At 37.8% G+C, this 18643-nt stretch overlaps 2 protein-coding genes across 4 annotated transcripts in view; both read left to right on the forward strand.

The window, feature by feature from the left end:
• evlb (Enah/Vasp-like b) overlaps positions 1 to 5807 on the forward strand; it is a 70694-nt gene extending 64887 nt beyond the window's left edge. For both annotated transcript variants that reach the window (XM_082147279.1, XM_082147278.1), the window contains exon 13: positions 5040 to 5807. In XM_082147279.1, the coding sequence (XP_082003405.1) occupies positions 5040 to 5077 (38 nt within the window). In that variant the 3' untranslated portion in view covers positions 5078 to 5807. The remainder of the gene's footprint in view (positions 1 to 5039) is intronic.
• Positions 5808 to 7650: 1843 nt separating this feature from the next.
• Positions 7651 to 17713, forward strand: yy1b (YY1 transcription factor b). Of its 2 annotated transcripts, XM_082146501.1 has the most exons (6): positions 7651 to 8654; positions 9370 to 9532; positions 12775 to 12819; positions 12990 to 13050; positions 13133 to 13291; positions 17039 to 17713. In XM_082146501.1, the coding sequence occupies exons 1-6, from the start codon at positions 8162 to 8164 to the stop codon at positions 17219 to 17221; spliced, it is 1104 nt and encodes a 367-aa protein (XP_082002627.1). In that variant the 5' UTR covers positions 7651 to 8161; the 3' UTR covers positions 17222 to 17713. The 2 variants fall into 2 exon arrangements, with proteins under 2 accessions (XP_082002627.1, XP_082002628.1); XM_082146502.1 differs by lacking the exon at positions 12775 to 12819 and having other exon boundaries at positions 7660 to 8654.
• The last annotated feature ends 930 nt before the right edge of the window (positions 17714 to 18643 follow it).

Raw genomic sequence — 18643 nt, forward strand, 5'->3', positions numbered from 1 at the left:
GTATTTAATCATGACGACTCGCGAGTTGAGTATTTGTGCTAAATCTGCGCAATACGCTGTATTTAATATATCATGATGACTCGCGAGTTGAGTATTTGCGCTAAATCTGCGCAATACGCTGTATTTAATATATCATGATGACTCGCGAGTTGAGTATTTGCGCTAAATCTGCTCAATACGCTGTATTTAATATATCATGATGACTCATGAGTTGAGTATTTGCGCTAAATCTGCTCAATACGCTGTATTTAATATATCATGATGACTCATGAGTTGAGTATTTGTGCTAAATCCGCTCAATGCGCTGTATTTAATATATCGTGATGACTCATGAGTTGAGTATTTGTGCTAAATCTGCTCAATACGCTGTATTTAATATATCATGATGACTCATGAGTTGAGTATTTGCGCTAAATCTGCTCAATACGCTGTATTTAATATATCATGATGACTCATGAGTTGAGTATTTGTGCTAAATCTGCTCAATACGCTGTATTTAATCATGACGACTCGCGAGTTGAGTATTTGTGCTAAATCTGCTCAATACGCTGTATTTAATATATCATGATCACTCGCGAGTTGAGTATTTGTGCTAAATCTGCGCAATACGCTGTATTTAATATATCATGACGACTCGCAAGTTGAGTATTTGTGCTAAATCTGCTCAATACGCTGTATTTAATATATCATGATGACTCATGAGTTGAGTATTTGTGCTAAATCTGCGCAATACGCTGTATTTAATATATCATGATCACTCGCGAGTTGAGTATTTGTGCTAAATCTGCGCAATACGCTGTATTTAATATATCATGACGACTCGCAAGTTGAGTATTTGTGCTAAATCTGCTCAATACGCTGTATTTAATATATCATGATGACTCATGAGTTGAGTATTTGTGCTAAATCTGCGCAATACGCTGTATTTAATATATCATGATGACTCGCGAGTTGAGTATTTGTGCTAAATCTGCTCAATACGCTGTATTTAATATATCATGATGACTCGCGAGTTCAGTATTTGTGCTAAATCTGCTCAATACGCTGTATTTAATATATCATGATGACTCGCGAGTTGAGTATTTGTGCTAAATCTGCTCAATACGCTGTATTTAATATATCATGATGACTCATGAGTTGAGTATTTGTGCTAAATCTGCTCAATACGCTGTATTTAATATATCATGATGACTCGCGAGTTGAGTATTTGTGCTAAATCTGCTCAATACGCTGTATTTAATATATCATGACTCATGAGTTGAGTATTTGTGCTAAATCTGCTCAATACGCTGTATTTAATATATCATGATGACTCATGAGTTGAGTATTTGTGCTAAATCTGCTCAATACGCTGTATTTAATATATCATGACGACTCGCGAGTTGAGTATTTGTGCTAAATCTGCTCAATACGCTGTATTTAATATATCATGACGACTCATGAGTTGAGTATTTGTGCTAAATCTGCTCAATACGCTGTATTTAATATATCATGATGACTCATGAGTTGAGTATTTGTGCTAAATCTGCTCAATACGCTGTATTTAATATATCATGATGACTCGCGAGTTCAGTATTTGTGCTAAATCTGCTCAATACGCTGTATTTAATATATCATGATGACTCGCGAGTTGAGTATTTGTGCTAAATCTGCTCAATACGCTGTATTTAATATATCATGACGACTCATGAGTTGAGTATTTGTGCTAAATCTGCGCAATACGCTGTATTTATTATATCATGACGACTCATGAGTTGAGTATTTGTGCTAAATCTGCGCAATACGCTGTATTTATTATATCATGACGACTCATGAGTTGAGTATTTGTGCTAAATCTGCGCAATACGCTGTATTTAATATATCATGACGACTCGCGAGTTGAGTATTTGTGCTAAATCTGCTCAATACGCTGTATTTAATATATCATGATGACTCGCGAGTTGAGTATTTGTGCTAAATCTGCTCAATACGCTGTATTTAATATATCATGATGACTCGCGAGTTCAGTATTTGTGCTAAATCTGCTCAATACGCTGTATTTAATATATCATGATGACTCGCGAGTTGAGTATTTGTGCTAAATCTGCGCAATACGCTGTATTTAATATATCATGATGACTCGCGAGTTCAGTATTTGTGCTAAATCTGCTCAATACGCTGTATTTAATATATCATGATGACTCGCGAGTTGAGTATTTGTGCTAAATCTGCTCAATACGCTGTATTTAATATATCATGACGACTCATGAGTTGAGTATTTGTGCTAAATCTGCTCAATACGCTGTATTTAATATATCATGATGACTCGCGAGTTGAGTATTTATGCTAAATCTGCTCAATACGCTGTATTTAATATATCGTGACGACTCATGAGTTGAGTATTGGTGCTAAATCTGCGCAATACGCTGTATTTATTATATCATGACGACTCATGAGTTGAGTATTTGTGCTAAATCTGCGCAATACGCTGTATTTATTATATCATGACGACTCATGAGTTGAGTATTTGTGCTAAATCTGCGCAATACGCTGTATTTAATATATCATGACGACTCATGAGTTGAGTATTGGTGCTAAATCTGCGCAATACGCTGTATTTATTATATCATGACGACTCATGAGTTGAGTATTTGTGCTAAATCTGCGCAATACGCTGTATTTATTATATCATGACGACTCATGAGTTGAGTATTTGTGCTAAATCTGCTCAATACGCTGTATTTAATATATCATGACGACTCGCGAGTTGAGTATTTGTGCTAAATCTTCTCAATACGCTGTATTTAATATATCATGATGACTCATGAGTTGAGTATTTGTGCTAAATCTGCGCAATACGCTGTATTTAATATATCATGACGACTCGCGAGTTGAGTATTTGTGCTAAATCTGCGCAATACGCTGTATTTAATATATCATGACGACTCGCGAGTTGAGTATTTGTGCTAAATCTGCGCAATACGCTGTATTTAATATATCATGACGACTCGCGAGTTGAGTATTTACGCTAAATCTGCTCAATACGCTGTATTTAATATATCATGACGACTCGCGAGTTGAGTATTTGTGCTAAATCTGCGCAATACACTGTATTTAATATATCATGACGACTCGCGAGTTGAGTATTTGTGCTAAATCTGCGCAATACGCTGTATTTAATATATCATGACGACTCGCGAGTTGAGAATTTGCGCTAAATCTGCTCAATACGCTGTATTTAATATATCATGATGACTCGCGAGTTGAGTATTTGCGCTAAATCTACGCAATACACTGTATTTAATATATCATGACGACTCGCGAGTTGAGTATTTGTGCTAAATCTGCGCAATACGCTGTATTTAATATATCATGACGACTTGCGAGTTGAGTATTTGTGCTAAATCTGCTCAATACGCTGTATTTAATATATCATGACTCGCGAGTTGAGTATTTGCGCTAAATCTGCTCAATACGCTGTATTTAATATATCATGACGACTCGCGAGTTGAGTATTTGTGCTAAATCTGCGCAATACGCTGTATTTAAAGCTGCCGTCGGCAACATTTTTTTGATCATATTCAGTGTAATCGACACTATAATCCGACAGAACAACATAAATAAGGTGGTTTTAGAAAAAAACCCGAGCTTCTAACTCCACCTAGAGCGTGTTATTTGTTTTGCAAAAATCCAGCGCTCCCGCTTCATCAGGTCCAATCAGCGCAGGGGGGTGTGAGATCTGACTGTCAATCACAGGTCGTGCACACGCCACAGATCCCCCTCACTCGCGCACGTTAATATCACATGCACACGCCACGCCTGAAGTTCGCCTGGAGATTGCATGAAGCGTGATGGCGGAGAGAAAATCTACTAACAAGCTTCCAATTCCTCGGTTATCTATGGATAGATTAGCCAGGGCAGCCTACCTCCGAGTCCATGGTGTTGATAGCTAGATGCTGAAGAGACGGACGCGTTCACAGAAAATCAGGTACACACGCACAGTGACGCACTGACGAGCACGACCTCGATGGGAGGGTGCTCGCTGGTAGTGGGGAGGGGCATGAGAGTTGTAAACATTCAAAATTTTGGCCAATCGACCCAATCTGCCAGACTTGCCGACGGCAGCTTTAATATATCATGACGACTCGCGAGTTGAGAATTTGCGCTAAATCTGCTCAATACGCTGTATTTAATATATCATGACTCGCGAGTTGAGTATTTGCGCTAAATCTGCTCAATACGCTGTATTTAATATATCATGATGACTCGCGAGTTGAGTATTTGTGCTAAATCTGCGCAATACACTGTATTTAATATATCATGACGACTCGCGAGTTGAGTATTTGTGCTTAATCTGCGCAATACGCTGTATTTAATATATCATGATCACTCGCGAGTTGAGTATTTGCGCTAAATCTGCTCAATACGCTGTATTTAATATATCATGATGACTCGCGAGTTGAGTATTTGTGCTAAATCTGCGCAATACGCTGTATTTAATATATCATGACTCGCGAGTTGAGTATTTGCGCTAAATCTGCTCAATACGCTGTATTTAATATATCATGACGACTCGCGAGTTGAGTATTTGTGCTAAATCTGCGCAATGCGCTGTATTTAATATATCATGATGACTCATGAGTTGAATATTTGTGCTAAATCTGCGCAATACGCTGTATTTATTATATCATGATGACTCGCGAGTTGAGTATTTGTGCTAAATCTGCTCAATACGCTGTATTTAATATATCATGATGACTCATGAGTTGAGTATTTGTGCTAAATCTGCTCAATACGCTGTATTTAAAATATCATGATGACTTGCGAGTTGAGTATTTGTGCTAAATCTGCTCAATACGCTGTATTTAATATATCATGATGACTCATGAGTTGAGTATTTGTGCTAAATCTGTGCAATACGCTGTATTTAATATATCATGATGACTCATGAGTTGAGTATTTGCGCTAAACAGTTGATTTTTACCCGCATTTGGCGGGTGTTAATTTCAAACCCTGAGCGTATCGATGCGAAACTGACGGCGTTTGCTCTTGTTTTCCAGCCATTAGACATGAACTCAGTAGAATCAGCACGACATAATGTCCATGTTTCCCGAGAGCCAAACCCACTGTAGCCGAGGAAGAGGAAGAGGAAGAAGAAGAGGAAAAGGAAGAAGAAGAAGAGGAGAAGGTTACGCCGTATTAAAGCCCACCGACGCTAATGCTAACGCGGCTCTAACGCGGCGAGGGACACTTGCACTGACCTTACTGTTCTCTGGAAGAAACTGAAGAAACTACACAAGTGTTTTTATGAGGTGTTGTTCTGTTCATTTTCTCTGCATTATTATTATTTTTTTATTATTATAGCTGTAGTAGTAGTGTTTTCATGTACATTACCATTCAAAAATTTTATGTTTTTAAAAAAAGTCTCTTCTGCTCACCAAGGCTGTATTTATTTGATTAAAAATACATAAAAAACTGTAATATTGTTCAATATTATTCTAATGTAAATCATCTGTTTTCTATGTGAATATATAGTGAAGTGTAATTTATTCCTGTGATCAAAGCTGAATTTTCAGCATCATTACTCCAGTCTTCAGTGTCACATGATCCTTCACAAATCATTCTAATATGATGATCTGATGATCAAGAAACATTTATGATTATTATCAGTGTTGAAAACAGTTTTTTTTTATATACAGGATTCTTTAATAGAAAGTTCAAAAGAACAGCATTTATCTGAAATATAATCTGTTGTAACATTATAAATGTCTTTACTGTCACTTTTGATCAGTTTAACTCATATCACCTTGATGAATAAAAGTATTGATTTACTTTTACCGCCCTCCCCCCCCCCCCCAAAAAAAACATTCTTACTGACCCCAAACTTTTGACTTTAGTGTTTGATATTAAAAAAGCTTTTCAACTTTCTATTCATCAAAGAATCCTGAAATAAAAATCTAAATGACTGTTTTCAACACTGATAATAATCATAAATGTTTCTTGATCATCAGATCATCATATTAGAGTGATTTGTGAAGGATCATGTGACACTGAAGACTGGAGTAATGATGCTGAAGCTTTGATCACAGGAATAAATTACACTCTACTATATATTCACATAGAAAACAGATGATTTACATTAGAATAATATTTCACAATATTACAGTTTTTTATGTATTTTTAATCAAATAAATACAGCCTTGGTGAGCAGAAGAGACTCTTTTAAAAACATAAAAAATCTCACTGATCCAAAACTTTTGACTGGTAGTGTACAGTAGACGTAGGAATGAATAATAATAATAAAAATGATAATAATAATAATTGCACATGACTTTTAGTATTTTTTATTGCTCTTATTTTTTTTCCTTTGCTTTTGTTAAAAGATTCATAATTTCTCGTTACCTCTCAGTACATTTTTTTTAAAGTTTTTTTTTATTTTTTATCTTTTTTGCCATAAAAATATGTATTTAATCACCGAATGAGAGTTTTTGTCGGATCTCAACCGTTATTATTTCCGTCTGATGAAGAAACGCCGGAGTATTTGTGATCATGTTGTTAATAAAATGTTTATTGGCTGCAAGGATATGGTGAAGTATTGTTCTGTTTTATGATTTCTCTTTTTGACCAAGTGCTTCCTGGTTTTGAAAAAAAAGAAAAAAAAAGAATAAATAAAAGATATATGTGACATTTGAAAAGAACTGAAATAAAACTGTGACGGATGTGTTGGATGAAGTGTGAGTGTTTCTTTAAGAGCAATCTTCTGACCTTCAAATAAAGCACAAACAATATTCATAAATGACAGAAACATCTGCATCTGTTTCTGCTGACATTTGACTTTATGTATATTAACATAATAACTAAATCAAATATATATATGAAGAGTTCAGATGCAAAAGCCTCTAAGTGACATCTGAAATGTTCTTATAGAATGATCATTTTTATCAGGCTCGTATTTTTAAGTTCAATTACTGAAATTACTGAATTAAAAAATATGAGCTTGATAAAAATGATCATTCTATAAGAACATTTCAGATGGCACTTAGAGGCTTTTGCATCTGAACTCTTCATATATATATATAACTACATTTTAATATTTATTAAAATATTAATTATGTTATTTTTTGTATAAAATTTGACATTTAATATTAAACTTTAATTAACAGTAATACACAATGAAAATCTGGATTTTAAAATAATAATAATAATAACAATACAATTAGAGTTTCTGGTGACATTTATTTTCAGTTCAGAAATTATTAATATTGAAAATTAAATCAATCATAGATTCATATATTCAAACAACTCAATTTGAATTTATATTAATATACAGTGAAAATCTGGATGATTATAATAATAATTACATGATAATATATTAAAAAGTCAAAATAACACAGTTACAATATATTACACTAATATATCAATAAGGGATTTATTGTTGGTTCAGAAACGAAAACCCACAAACCATAGAAAAATAACAATATTTTCAAAATCATATTTTTATATATTCAAACAACTCAATATGTATTCAACATATTTGTTTAGTTATTTATTATAATCTGGGACCATACATATTAATAATACACGGAGAAGGATGTAAAATGTGCCAGATTTAATTCAATTCACATTTATTTGTAACACACTTTTCACAATACACACAATTTCAAAGCAGCTTTACAGAAAGTGCATGAGTGTATATTACAGTTTACAGAGATCAGTTATCAGAGGAGACTGTAAGTTATGTATTTCAGAAACAAATTCACAGTTAGCTAGAAATGTATTCATTTAAACAATGTAATTAAGGCAGAAACAGCTATTTAGCCAAATTGGCCTGTGTTTATCAGGATTTTAAAATAAAAATAATGTAATAATTAATACATTCAAATGTACACAACACGCATATAACAAAACAAAATACATTTGTTGTCTTTACACGGATATACAGCCACTATGCGCGTGCACGCGAGCCCGACAGCCTCCTCTCGCGAGATTTGGAAGTGGAGCGTAGTAGTGGCGACGTGAATTCATGCGAGAAGTGGAGAGTTATTTGTGTTAACGGAGAGTGTGCGGGTATCAGGGGGTGTGTTGTGTTTGCGTGTGTATATGTGTGTGTTTGCGGGGCAGCGAGCGAGCGATTCGTGCGTTTAACGCAACAGCTAAAGCGAGCAAGCTGGCGGACTTCAACATGGCATCGGGCGAGACGCTGTACATCGAGGCGGACGGCTCGGAGATGCCCGCGGAGATCGTGGAGCTGCACGAGATCGAGGTGGAAACCATCGAGACTACGGTGATCGGCGGGGACGATGAGGACGAGCACCAGCCCATGATCGCGCTGCAGCCGCTGGGCACCGACGACCCGGGTCAGGTCCACCATCAGGAGGTGATCCTGGTCCAGACCCGGGAGGAGGTGGTCGGAGAGGACGACGGCTTCGAGGACCAGATCCTCATCCCGGTGCCCGTTCCCGGCGCGGAGGACGAGTACATCGGTCAGACTCTGCTGACAGTCGCGGGGAAGAGCTCCATGGGGCGGGTGGGGAAGAAAGCGGGTTCGGTGGGGAAGAAAGCTGGGAAACGGAGTTACCTGAGCGCGGCGGAGGCCAGCGGGAGGAAGTGGGAGCAGAAGCAGGTGCAGATCAAGACTCTGGAGGGCGAGTTCTCCGTCACGATGTGGGCATCGGGTGAGTGAGTGAATTTCTAGTGCCAGCAGGGCGTTGTCCGTCCGCAACACGTCCTCGATCCTTTTCATCTCTGAGACGTCTTCGCACCGAGAACGCGAGCGCATCGGTCCGGCTGTTTTTGTTTTGAACGGAGGCCATGTTTTTATCAGCCGATGGGCGCCGCCATGTTCCCCGAGTCCAGTATGGCGGCCCGTAAACATGGCGACCGTGCAGCGGGTTGAAGATGGCGCGAGCGCGCGGCAGATGCTGAGTGTAGGCCGCGCGCGCTGCGGTTCCAGGAGACCGTTAAAGACCGTTAAATAGTCGCGCGGTTTGAATATCAGATTCAGCGGGATGCGCTCGCGCCACTTTACATTTAAAAATACGAGACGGTTGATCACTTTTTTTTAAATTCTTTTTTTACGTTTGGACCTGAAAGAAGCTGTGAAGAAGACCGAACTACTGTTGTGCGTGTGTTTACTAACTTAACTTACCTCTGCGGATCTACTTTTACGTGGTTCAAAGATTCAAATGTCAGATTTATAGCAGAAATCATCGCGCGTTTGTGTTTATTTGGACTTTTGATGGTTTAAAAGTGGCTTGGAGTCGCTTGGAGGACCCGGATGTGTCGCTGAGGTCGTTCGTGTAGAACCGGAGCTCCGGAGCGAATTAAACTCCACGACATCTCGAATCGTTGACTCTTTTGAACCCTTAATCATTCGGCTTTGTTTTTCAGATGACAAGAAGGACATCGATCATGAGACTGTGGTGGAGGAGCAGATCATCGGGGAAAACTCTCCTCCGGATTATTCCGAGTACTTGACGGGAAAGAAACTCCCGCCTGGAGGAATCCCGGGAATCGACCTGTCAGACCCGAAACAGCTGGCAGAGTTCGCCAGGTCAGAGACTCTCACGGTCACTGCTGAATAAAACCACTAAATGTGCAGGATTCACTTTAAAGGTAACCTGCTGTGTGTGATATATCAGGAGCATAAATGAATCTGGACTCGGGGGCAAAGTAAGTGCTTCCGATATTAAAATGTGGGCAGAGAACTGTTTGGATATAAAGTAGGGGTGTAACAATACCCTCGTGTCACGATTCGATATTATTGCGATAATCCAAGACATATGGTTAAAGGTTAACAAAAAATTAACTGTTGATTAAAATGCTAAATTTGATATTACATTGTGGTTGTAATTGAGTAGATTTAGGCTTGGACTTGGTGCTGGAAACCCAAAGCACAGGATAATAGAGACACCAGTATAAAAGATGAATGATTCTGAAGCTAAAAACACAGAATTATTTTAGACGAATATGTTTGCACTCTTTCACTGTCTAGATATATTTAAAATAATGTAGGCCACTTTTTACTGGTAACATAAGCATTATCAGGACCCACAAATATTCCCCCAATGCATTATTATACACTATATTCAACATTTTATATAGTAGTTTAATGTAGTACTGCTGACACAAACTATGTAAACTTGAAATTTTTCACACAGTAATTTTCATTTTGGGGGAACTATCCACGGTACATATTGTTGCTTTTTTGTATTGCGATATATTATGACATGATATATTGTTACACCCCTAATATAAAGTGCAGCTGTCAGATCATATCTGTATTTATTTACTGTCTTAGATGTGAATCTGATGAAACTTTCAAGTCAGCTTGTGATCTGTGTGGATTAGGGCTGGGTATTGTTTAAAAAAATTCAATTTTAAGATCGGTACCTTGACTTCGATACCGGTTCCTGAACGATACTTTTTTTCGACACCAATTTTATGAAATCCGTTTTAACAAGATTATATTAAATATTACCCTAAAAACAAAAAAAACGTTGGTTTTATTTTTTCAGTTTGTTGACTTTTTTTTTATAGACTCAATAACTCATATATGCCACTGGGGGGCGGAATATATGCCTCACGCATAAAGCTTAACACAAATCACTGGCAAAAGTAGCCTAATGATTATGAATGTGTTGAGGAAAAAATAGCAAGGATACATTTTAATTATAATTTTTTTTCATAAACTAGTGTTTTCTGTGTCAGTGTTGACGTTGCTGACTCGTCATCTCCGCAGTATATGAACACACGTGCCTATAGAGAGAAATTCACCTTTCATTTGGATTACATAATCAGAGAGTATTTGTCTTCGATGTCGAATCGAGACATCTCAAGCTTTCCATATCGTCGCTGTCGGGCGGAATCCTCGTATCTCCAAAACCATTATTTTTCAGGAAATTAAAAAAACTGCATATTTTTTTAGTTATTAAACATTGTATCGTTAAAGTTGGTATTATACCTTATATTGCTATCATATACTGTTGTATACCAACATTAACACAACATTTCCCTAAAATCATGTTTAATCGGAGATACGAGATTTATGACTTGGGAGCGGGGAGATACGAGGTTACGCTGTCATTGATTAGAATGGTATGGACACAGACGTCGCTGCTGCCAGCAGTGTTCATAACAGTCTGCGGTCGCGTTCAGCCTTTTGATAAGAGATAAGGCTTTAAGAGCTATTCAAATCTAATGATTGTGGTTACATACATCTTCCTAAACTCCATTTTAAACGTTTAAGAGATATGAGTGATGCAATAACAAAATATTAGGCTGTCTAAAATAGGCGGAAATTAATCTGCACGCAAACAAAATCGGCGGTCGCGTTTAGCCTTTTGACAAGAGAAAAGGCTTCAATAGTTAATCAAAGCTAACGACCGTGGTTACATACATCTTCCTAAACTCCATTTTAAAGGTTTAAGAGCTATAAGTGAAGCAGAACAAAAAATGATGAGCTGACTAACGTTGTCTCATAGGTGGAAATTTGCCTAATCTGCACGCAAACTTACCTCCGTGGCTCACGGGCTTCCTTCAGCACCGAAGCATTACAGCTATCGATTTTTAACAAAACAAGCCAACTCAAATGTATCTAACCTAACTATTTTCACTCGTTATTGTCTAAAAAACAGACAGAGTTATGCAAAAATAGGCTTAACTTACTGGCGCCAGTAGACAGACCCTTTTTCTCCCATAAATAAAACCTGCTACTTGGGGTATTTTACATGCACAGTGCCAACTTCGAGTCAGTAAAATAATAATAAAAACAATCATTTAAAGCTGGTATCCAAAACATTTAATTCAATTCAAGTATAATATTAGATACATTTTAAAACTTCAATGCACAAGTATAATAAGCCTAATAATAAGCCTAGTAATACGTAGACATTTAAAATGCATCAATAACTGATATCATAGTTTAACACAGATAAAATCAGAATTAAGGCTTGCTTTACGTGTTGCTCGACGAGGGTTTCTTAATCGTTGCGAGTTTCAATCCTGAGGAGACAAAATGCCGCGAGGCTCCCGCCCCCCGCGGAGTGAAGAAGAGGTGGAGTTACGAGGATTCTCAGACAGTTGAAGTGTCCAATGGAGTTACGAGATTTGCTCTCAAGCTATTTTCAACACTTTAGATTGGTTAATAATTTGTAAAAATAACAGAACCACGTGGGGACTGACCAATAGCATCGATTTGTGAAAAAATATGAAATTGACCAAATTTGGACATACGAGGTTTCCGCCCGACAGCGACGATATGCCTGTTTCTCATGTCTGTGAGGCAAGTATCCTATACGCAGAGTTGGAAGCAATTATCTTCTCGCAAATATTGCATCGCGTGCTGTTAGCATCAAACCTGGTGAAATGTCGCCACACTTTTGATCTTTTCCATCGATGGGGTTTGGGACGCGTACACACTACAGCCTCACGTAACCGGCGTATTGACGTAAACTCGTGTTTTTCCTTGATGCCTCGCCACAGCCAATCATTCTGCATGCCTATTGGCTCACTGACGTTGACGAGATTGACCCCTTAGGTATCTCAATTTGTTACAGAACGACAAGAGATTTTTTGATACTCAATTTGGTCGGTGCCTAAAAAGAATCGAACTCGATACCCAGCCCTAGTGTGGATGCAGTGCCAATACCAGTTTCTGTGAAAACCTTTTTTTATTCATGTTTATCTTTTTGAAAGACATTAAACTGCAAGTAATAGGACGTTGGTCTTCTGAGATGGTTTGGACACAGCATGTTTTTACGTGACATTTACTATGTTAGTTGTTTTGTTTCTCAGCCCCTTCGGTAACAGTGGCGGTCATTTTGCTCGTAGTCCCGTTCGGTAAGTCTAAGATTGGGGAATAACGTTACACTGGTCACATGAGGGGCTTTTTATTGGTCACTATAGAGTGTCACTGGGTAACTGCATCGACAAAGGGTGGAAGTGTTCTGAATATAATGAGCATTCTGGGTAATCTGTGATATTTGAGCATTGTCATCGTGTTTGTCTAGAATGAAGCCGAGGAAGTTCAAGGAGGACGATGCACCTAGAACGATAGCCTGTCCACACAAGGTGAGCGGATCCATCCGTTTGTTTTCATCCGATCAAGGCTTGACGTGTGCAAACCGGTGTTTCTCTGCTGTGTTTCTCACAGGGATGCACTAAAATGTTCAGGGATAATTCAGCCATGAGGAAGCACCTTCACACGCACGGCCCGCGGGTTCACGTGTGCGCCGAGTGCGGAAAGGCCTTCGTGGAGAGCTCCAAATTAAAGCGCCATCAGCTGGTTCACACTGGAGAGAAACCCTTCCAGGTACGCCATCATGCACTCTATAAAATAAAGGTTCTTCATTGGGTCATTGTGGAAAATGGGCTCTTTTAGATGCCGCCCTAAAAATGATCCTCCTCAAGTGAGGGACCCCTGCTTTAGATTATTAAAATGTTCTTCACGCTATGAAAAACACGGTCCTTTTAAGAACTGATCACTGGCTGCGTTTACATGCACAACTTCTGTTTCAGTCGGACTGAATTCATTCTGATCGATGAATTTGAATGTAGTGTTTACATGAACTCTAAACGTGATCGGGTTGATCCATGTCACAAGCTTCAAATCAGAATATATTTTTTATTATTATTAATATACAGTTTCTTGCTTATATTCATCACACAGTAAAACTGCCCAAAACCAGTGGTGTGTGGATGAGAGTCTGAAGCCAGCACTGGTGGACCGTTGTCCTGCTCCACTTTTTCACTATTTCTACATCACTTCGCTATTTCTACGTCATTACGCTATTTCTACGTCACTTCGCTATTTCTACGTCATTACGCTATTTCTACGTCACTTCGCTATTTCTACATCACTTCGCTATTTCTACGTCATTACGCTATTTCTACATCACTTCGCTATTTCTACATCACTTCGCTATGTCTACATCATTACACTATTTCTACATCACTTCGCTATTTCTACGTCATTACGCTATTTCTACGTCACTTCGCTATTTCTACATCACTTCGCTATTTCTACGTCATTACGCTATTTCTACATCACTTCGCTATTTCTACATCATTACACTATTTCTACATCACTTCGCTATTTCTACATTACACTATTTCTACATCATTACGCTATTTCTACATCACTTCGCTATTTCTACATCATTACACTATTTCTACATCACTTCGCTATTTCTACATTACGCTATTTCTACATCATTACACTATTTCTACATCACTTCGCTATTTCTACATTACGCTATTTCTACATCATTACACTATTTCTACATCACTTCGCTATTTCTACATTACGCTATTTCTACATCACTTCGCTATTTCTACATCACGCTATTTCTACATCACTTCGCTATTTCTACATCACTTCGCTATTTATACATCACTTCGCTATGTCTACATCATTACACTATTTCTACATCACTTCGCTATTTCTACATCACTTCGCTATTTCTACATTACACTATTTCTACATCATTACGCTATTTCTACATCACTTCGCTATTTCTACATCATTACACTATTTCTACATCACTTCGCTATTTCTACATTACGCTATTTCTACATCATTACACTATTTCTACATCACTTCGCTATTTCTACATTACGCTATTTCTACATCATTACACTATTTCTACATCACTTCGCTATTTCTACATTACGCTATTTCTACATCACTTCGCTATTTCTACATCACGCTATTTCTACATCACTTCGCTATTTCTACGTCATTACGCTATTTCTACATCACTTCGCTATTTCTACATTACGCTATTTCTACATCACTTCGCTATTTCTACATCACTTCGCTATTTCTACGTCATTACGCTATTTCTACATCACTTCGCTATTTCTACGTCATTACGCTATTCTACATCACTTCGCTATTTCTACATCATTACGCTATTTCTACATCACTTTGCCATTTCTACGTCATTATGCTATTTCTACATCACTTCGCTATTTCTACATCATTACGCTATTTCTACATCACTTCGCTATTTCTACATCATTACGCTATTTCTACATCATTATGCTATTTCTACATCATTATGCTATTTCTACATCACTTCGCTATTTCTACATCACTTCGCTATTTCTACATCACTTCGCTATTTCTACATCATTACGCTATTTCTACATCACTTCGCTATTTCTACATCATTACGCTATTTCTACATCACTTCGCTATTTCTACATCATTACACTATTTCTACATCACTTCGCTATTTCTACATCACTTCGCTATTTCTACATTACGCTATTTCTTCATCACTTCGCTATTTCTACATCACTTCGCTATTTCTACATCACTTCGCTACTTCGCTATTTCTACATCATTACACTATTTCTACATCACTTCGCTATTTCTACATCATTACGCTATTTCTACATCACTTCGCTATTTCTACATCACTTCGCTATTTCTACGTCATTACGCTATTTCTACATCACTTCGCTATTTCTACGTCATTACGCTATTTCTACATCACTTCGCTATTTCTACATCATTACACTATTTCTACATCACTTCGCTATTTCTACATCACTTCGCTATTTCTACATTACGCTATTTCTACATCACTTCGCTATTTCTACATCACTTCGCTATTTCTACATCACTTCGCTATTTCTACATCATTACACTATTTCTACATCACTTCGCTATTTCTACATCACTTCGCTATTTCTACATCATTACGCTATTTCTACATCACTTCGCTATTTCTACATCACTTCGCTATTTCTACATCACTTCGCTATTTCTACATCATTACACTATTTCTACATCACTTCGCTATTTCTACATCACTTTGCTATTTCTACATCACTTCGCTATTTCTACATCATTACACATCACTTCGCTATTTCTACATCACTTCGCTATTTCTACATCACTTCGCTATTTCTACATCACTTCGCTATTTCTACATCATTACACTATTTCTACATCACTTTGCTATTTCTACATCACTTCGCTATTTCTACATCATTACACATCACTTCGCTATTTCTACATCACTTCGCTATTTCTACATCACTTCGCTATTTCTACGTCATTACGCTATTGCGTTCCATTACTAACGGATTATTTGATTGCATGTAAACGTAGGCAGTGAAGGTTCTGATCCAATTCAAACTGAATTGAGAAGCGTCTAGAGTATTGAATGTATACCTTGATATTGATGCATCTGCTCTGAAATGTCCATGTTTTATAAACTGATGAGGTGCAGAATGACTCTGACACACAGAAGTCTTACTATCTCAATGAAAAATGATGTTAAAGTCAGTGTTTTGAAACATACGGTTAGAGTTATTGCAGTCGCTGAACTGTCATTCTAACATTAACACTGAGCGCATTTACATGCACATTCTTAACCCGATTATACTTAAAGGATAAGTTCACGTCAGAATGAATTTTTCCTGATAATTTACTTTCCCCACATCATCTAAGATGTTCATGTCTGTGTATCTTCAGTCGAAAAGAATTGAAGGTTGAGGAAATAGTTTCCTCCATATAGTGACTTCAATGGAGTCCAACGGGTCGAAGGTCCAGATGTGAGTTTCAGTGCAGCTTCAAAGTCTCGACACGATCCAGCCGAGGAGTAAGAGTCTCATCTAGACAAACCAGCCCACATTTTCTCCACACAGATCGTGGATCGTGTCGAGACTTTGAAGCTGCACTGAAACTCATATTTGGATCTTCATTGAAGTCACTATATGGAGAAAATTATTTCCTAAAAACCTTCATTTTTTTTCAACTGAAGAAAGAAACACATGAACATCTTGGATGACGTGGGAGAGAGTAAACTATCAGGACAGTTTAATACTGAAGTGAACTACTAATATAAGCATTTACATTTTAGAGAATTTATGTTTGGATGTGTTGTGTTCCCTTAAATGTTCATTACTTGGTCTTAAACGTGTAATGCGAACCCCTCAGTGTTGTGGTTTCTCGCTCTCAGCTGATGTTGACCCAGTGAAGCTGCTGTGATGTCATGATGTGTGAACCTCTTGTTTGTAACGCCCTCCTCTTCTCTCGGTGCAGTGCACGTTCGAGGGCTGTGGGAAACGCTTCTCGCTGGACTTTAACCTGCGGACACACGTCAGAATACACACCGGGGACCGGCCCTACGTTTGCCCGTTCGACGGCTGCAATAAAAAGTTTGCTCAGTCCACCAACCTCAAGTCACACATCCTCACACACGCCAAAGCCAAGAGCAGCCAATGAACTCGCGCGGAGCCCTGGCGGCCGTAACGGACTGAACAAGCGAATCGGTCGAGCGCCTCGACTGATGATGATGATGATGATGATGATGATGATGCGAACCAGAACATCTTCATTTTTTCCCACTTTTACTTCAGTCTCTGGGCTTCATAGATATATAGCTTTTAATTTTGTATTTCTCCAAGTGTGCATATTGTACACTTATTTTTGGGATATGCTTCGTAATGCGACCTGAGAGTTTATGACACAGACTGAGTGATGATGCGTACGCTTCTGTGATGATCTGGTGTGTGTGTGTGTCTGGAACGGCTGTCGGATCATGTGGAGTCGATCGCACCGCATCATTCACCACGGTAAACTGCAGTGTTACCTGTCCTGTCCTTTCTTTTCTTTCTTAGAATGTATTGTAAAGGTCTGAACCATGAACTATCCTTTGTTAATATTTACACCTCACCTGTATTTCAGCAAACTACGATTAAAGAGGGGAAAACTGTTTCATGGAGTCACAATTACATTAAATGGAACTTTCAAACACTTAATAATAAGCAGACAGCAGCTTCTGGAGTTCAGAGTTATTTAGGATACATTATAATATAGTATTTATTCATAGTCAAAGCAAACATTATCCAGACACCAGATATCATTTCTGATATTGTTTCACTAGTGTGATCAGGACACTATAGTTCATTAGTGTAAGTGAGGAGAGCTAAATATAGTAAACTGTGACATATTATACACAGATACTCTTCATACAGGGACTACCAGTGACATTAATACACATTTGGGAGCAGAAATGATTGGGACACTTTGAGCTGATCATGTTTTGCTGAAGTGTTTTGTCTTTAATTGCTAATGCTCTTTTTACACACAGACTGAACAAAATGAAGCATTGCTTGGTGATTGGTTGAGCTAAACTGGTATTATCTAATTGTGTAGTTAAATTTAACAGCTGACAGATATTCAACATAATTCATGTGTGAGACAGTCTAACAGAAGGACGGACAACACCAGTCAAATATCAGCTGAGTTCATAACTCTGAGTTCTGCTCATATTTTATTACCATTTTCTAAACTATAGCGAATAAACTGTGATAATGTGAGAAATGTTGAAGATGTCTGAATACATGTTGGTTTGACTGTATATAGATTTTTATTCGTAATTTTATTTGTTTAAGAAAATTCTAGTGATGTCCGATATATCTGAATCCGCCGATATATGTTCGATTTTAATGTCATCGTGATCGGCCTGATAAGAAAATGTGTCCGATGTATTAAAGCTGATACATAATGTATTATATCCTTCAGAGACTCTTCAGATGTTCAACATGATGGGTTTGAAGTGCTTGAAATATAATTGAAAAGGGAACTAGAGTTCAGTGCAGCATGTGAAGCGCAAGTCTGTCATATCAGTCATATTATCATGAG

The sequence above is a fragment of the Leuciscus leuciscus genome (assembly GCF_965113295.1).
Source record: "Leuciscus leuciscus genome assembly, chromosome: 19".
Taxonomy (NCBI): Eukaryota; Metazoa; Chordata; class Actinopteri; order Cypriniformes; family Leuciscidae; genus Leuciscus; species Leuciscus leuciscus.

Excerpts from the sequence above, each read along its gene's own strand:
- yy1b (XM_082146501.1), top strand. The coding sequence starts at position 8,162 with ATGGCATCGGGCGAGACGCTGTACATCGAGGCGGACGGCTCGGAGATG. Across the intron at positions 12,820-12,989 it reads TTTGCTCGTAGTCCCGTTCG|AATGAAGCCGAGGAAGTTCA; the intron begins GTAAGTCTAAGA and ends GTGTTTGTCTAG. Across the intron at positions 13,292-17,038 it reads CTGGAGAGAAACCCTTCCAG|TGCACGTTCGAGGGCTGTGG; the intron begins GTACGCCATCAT and ends CTCTCGGTGCAG.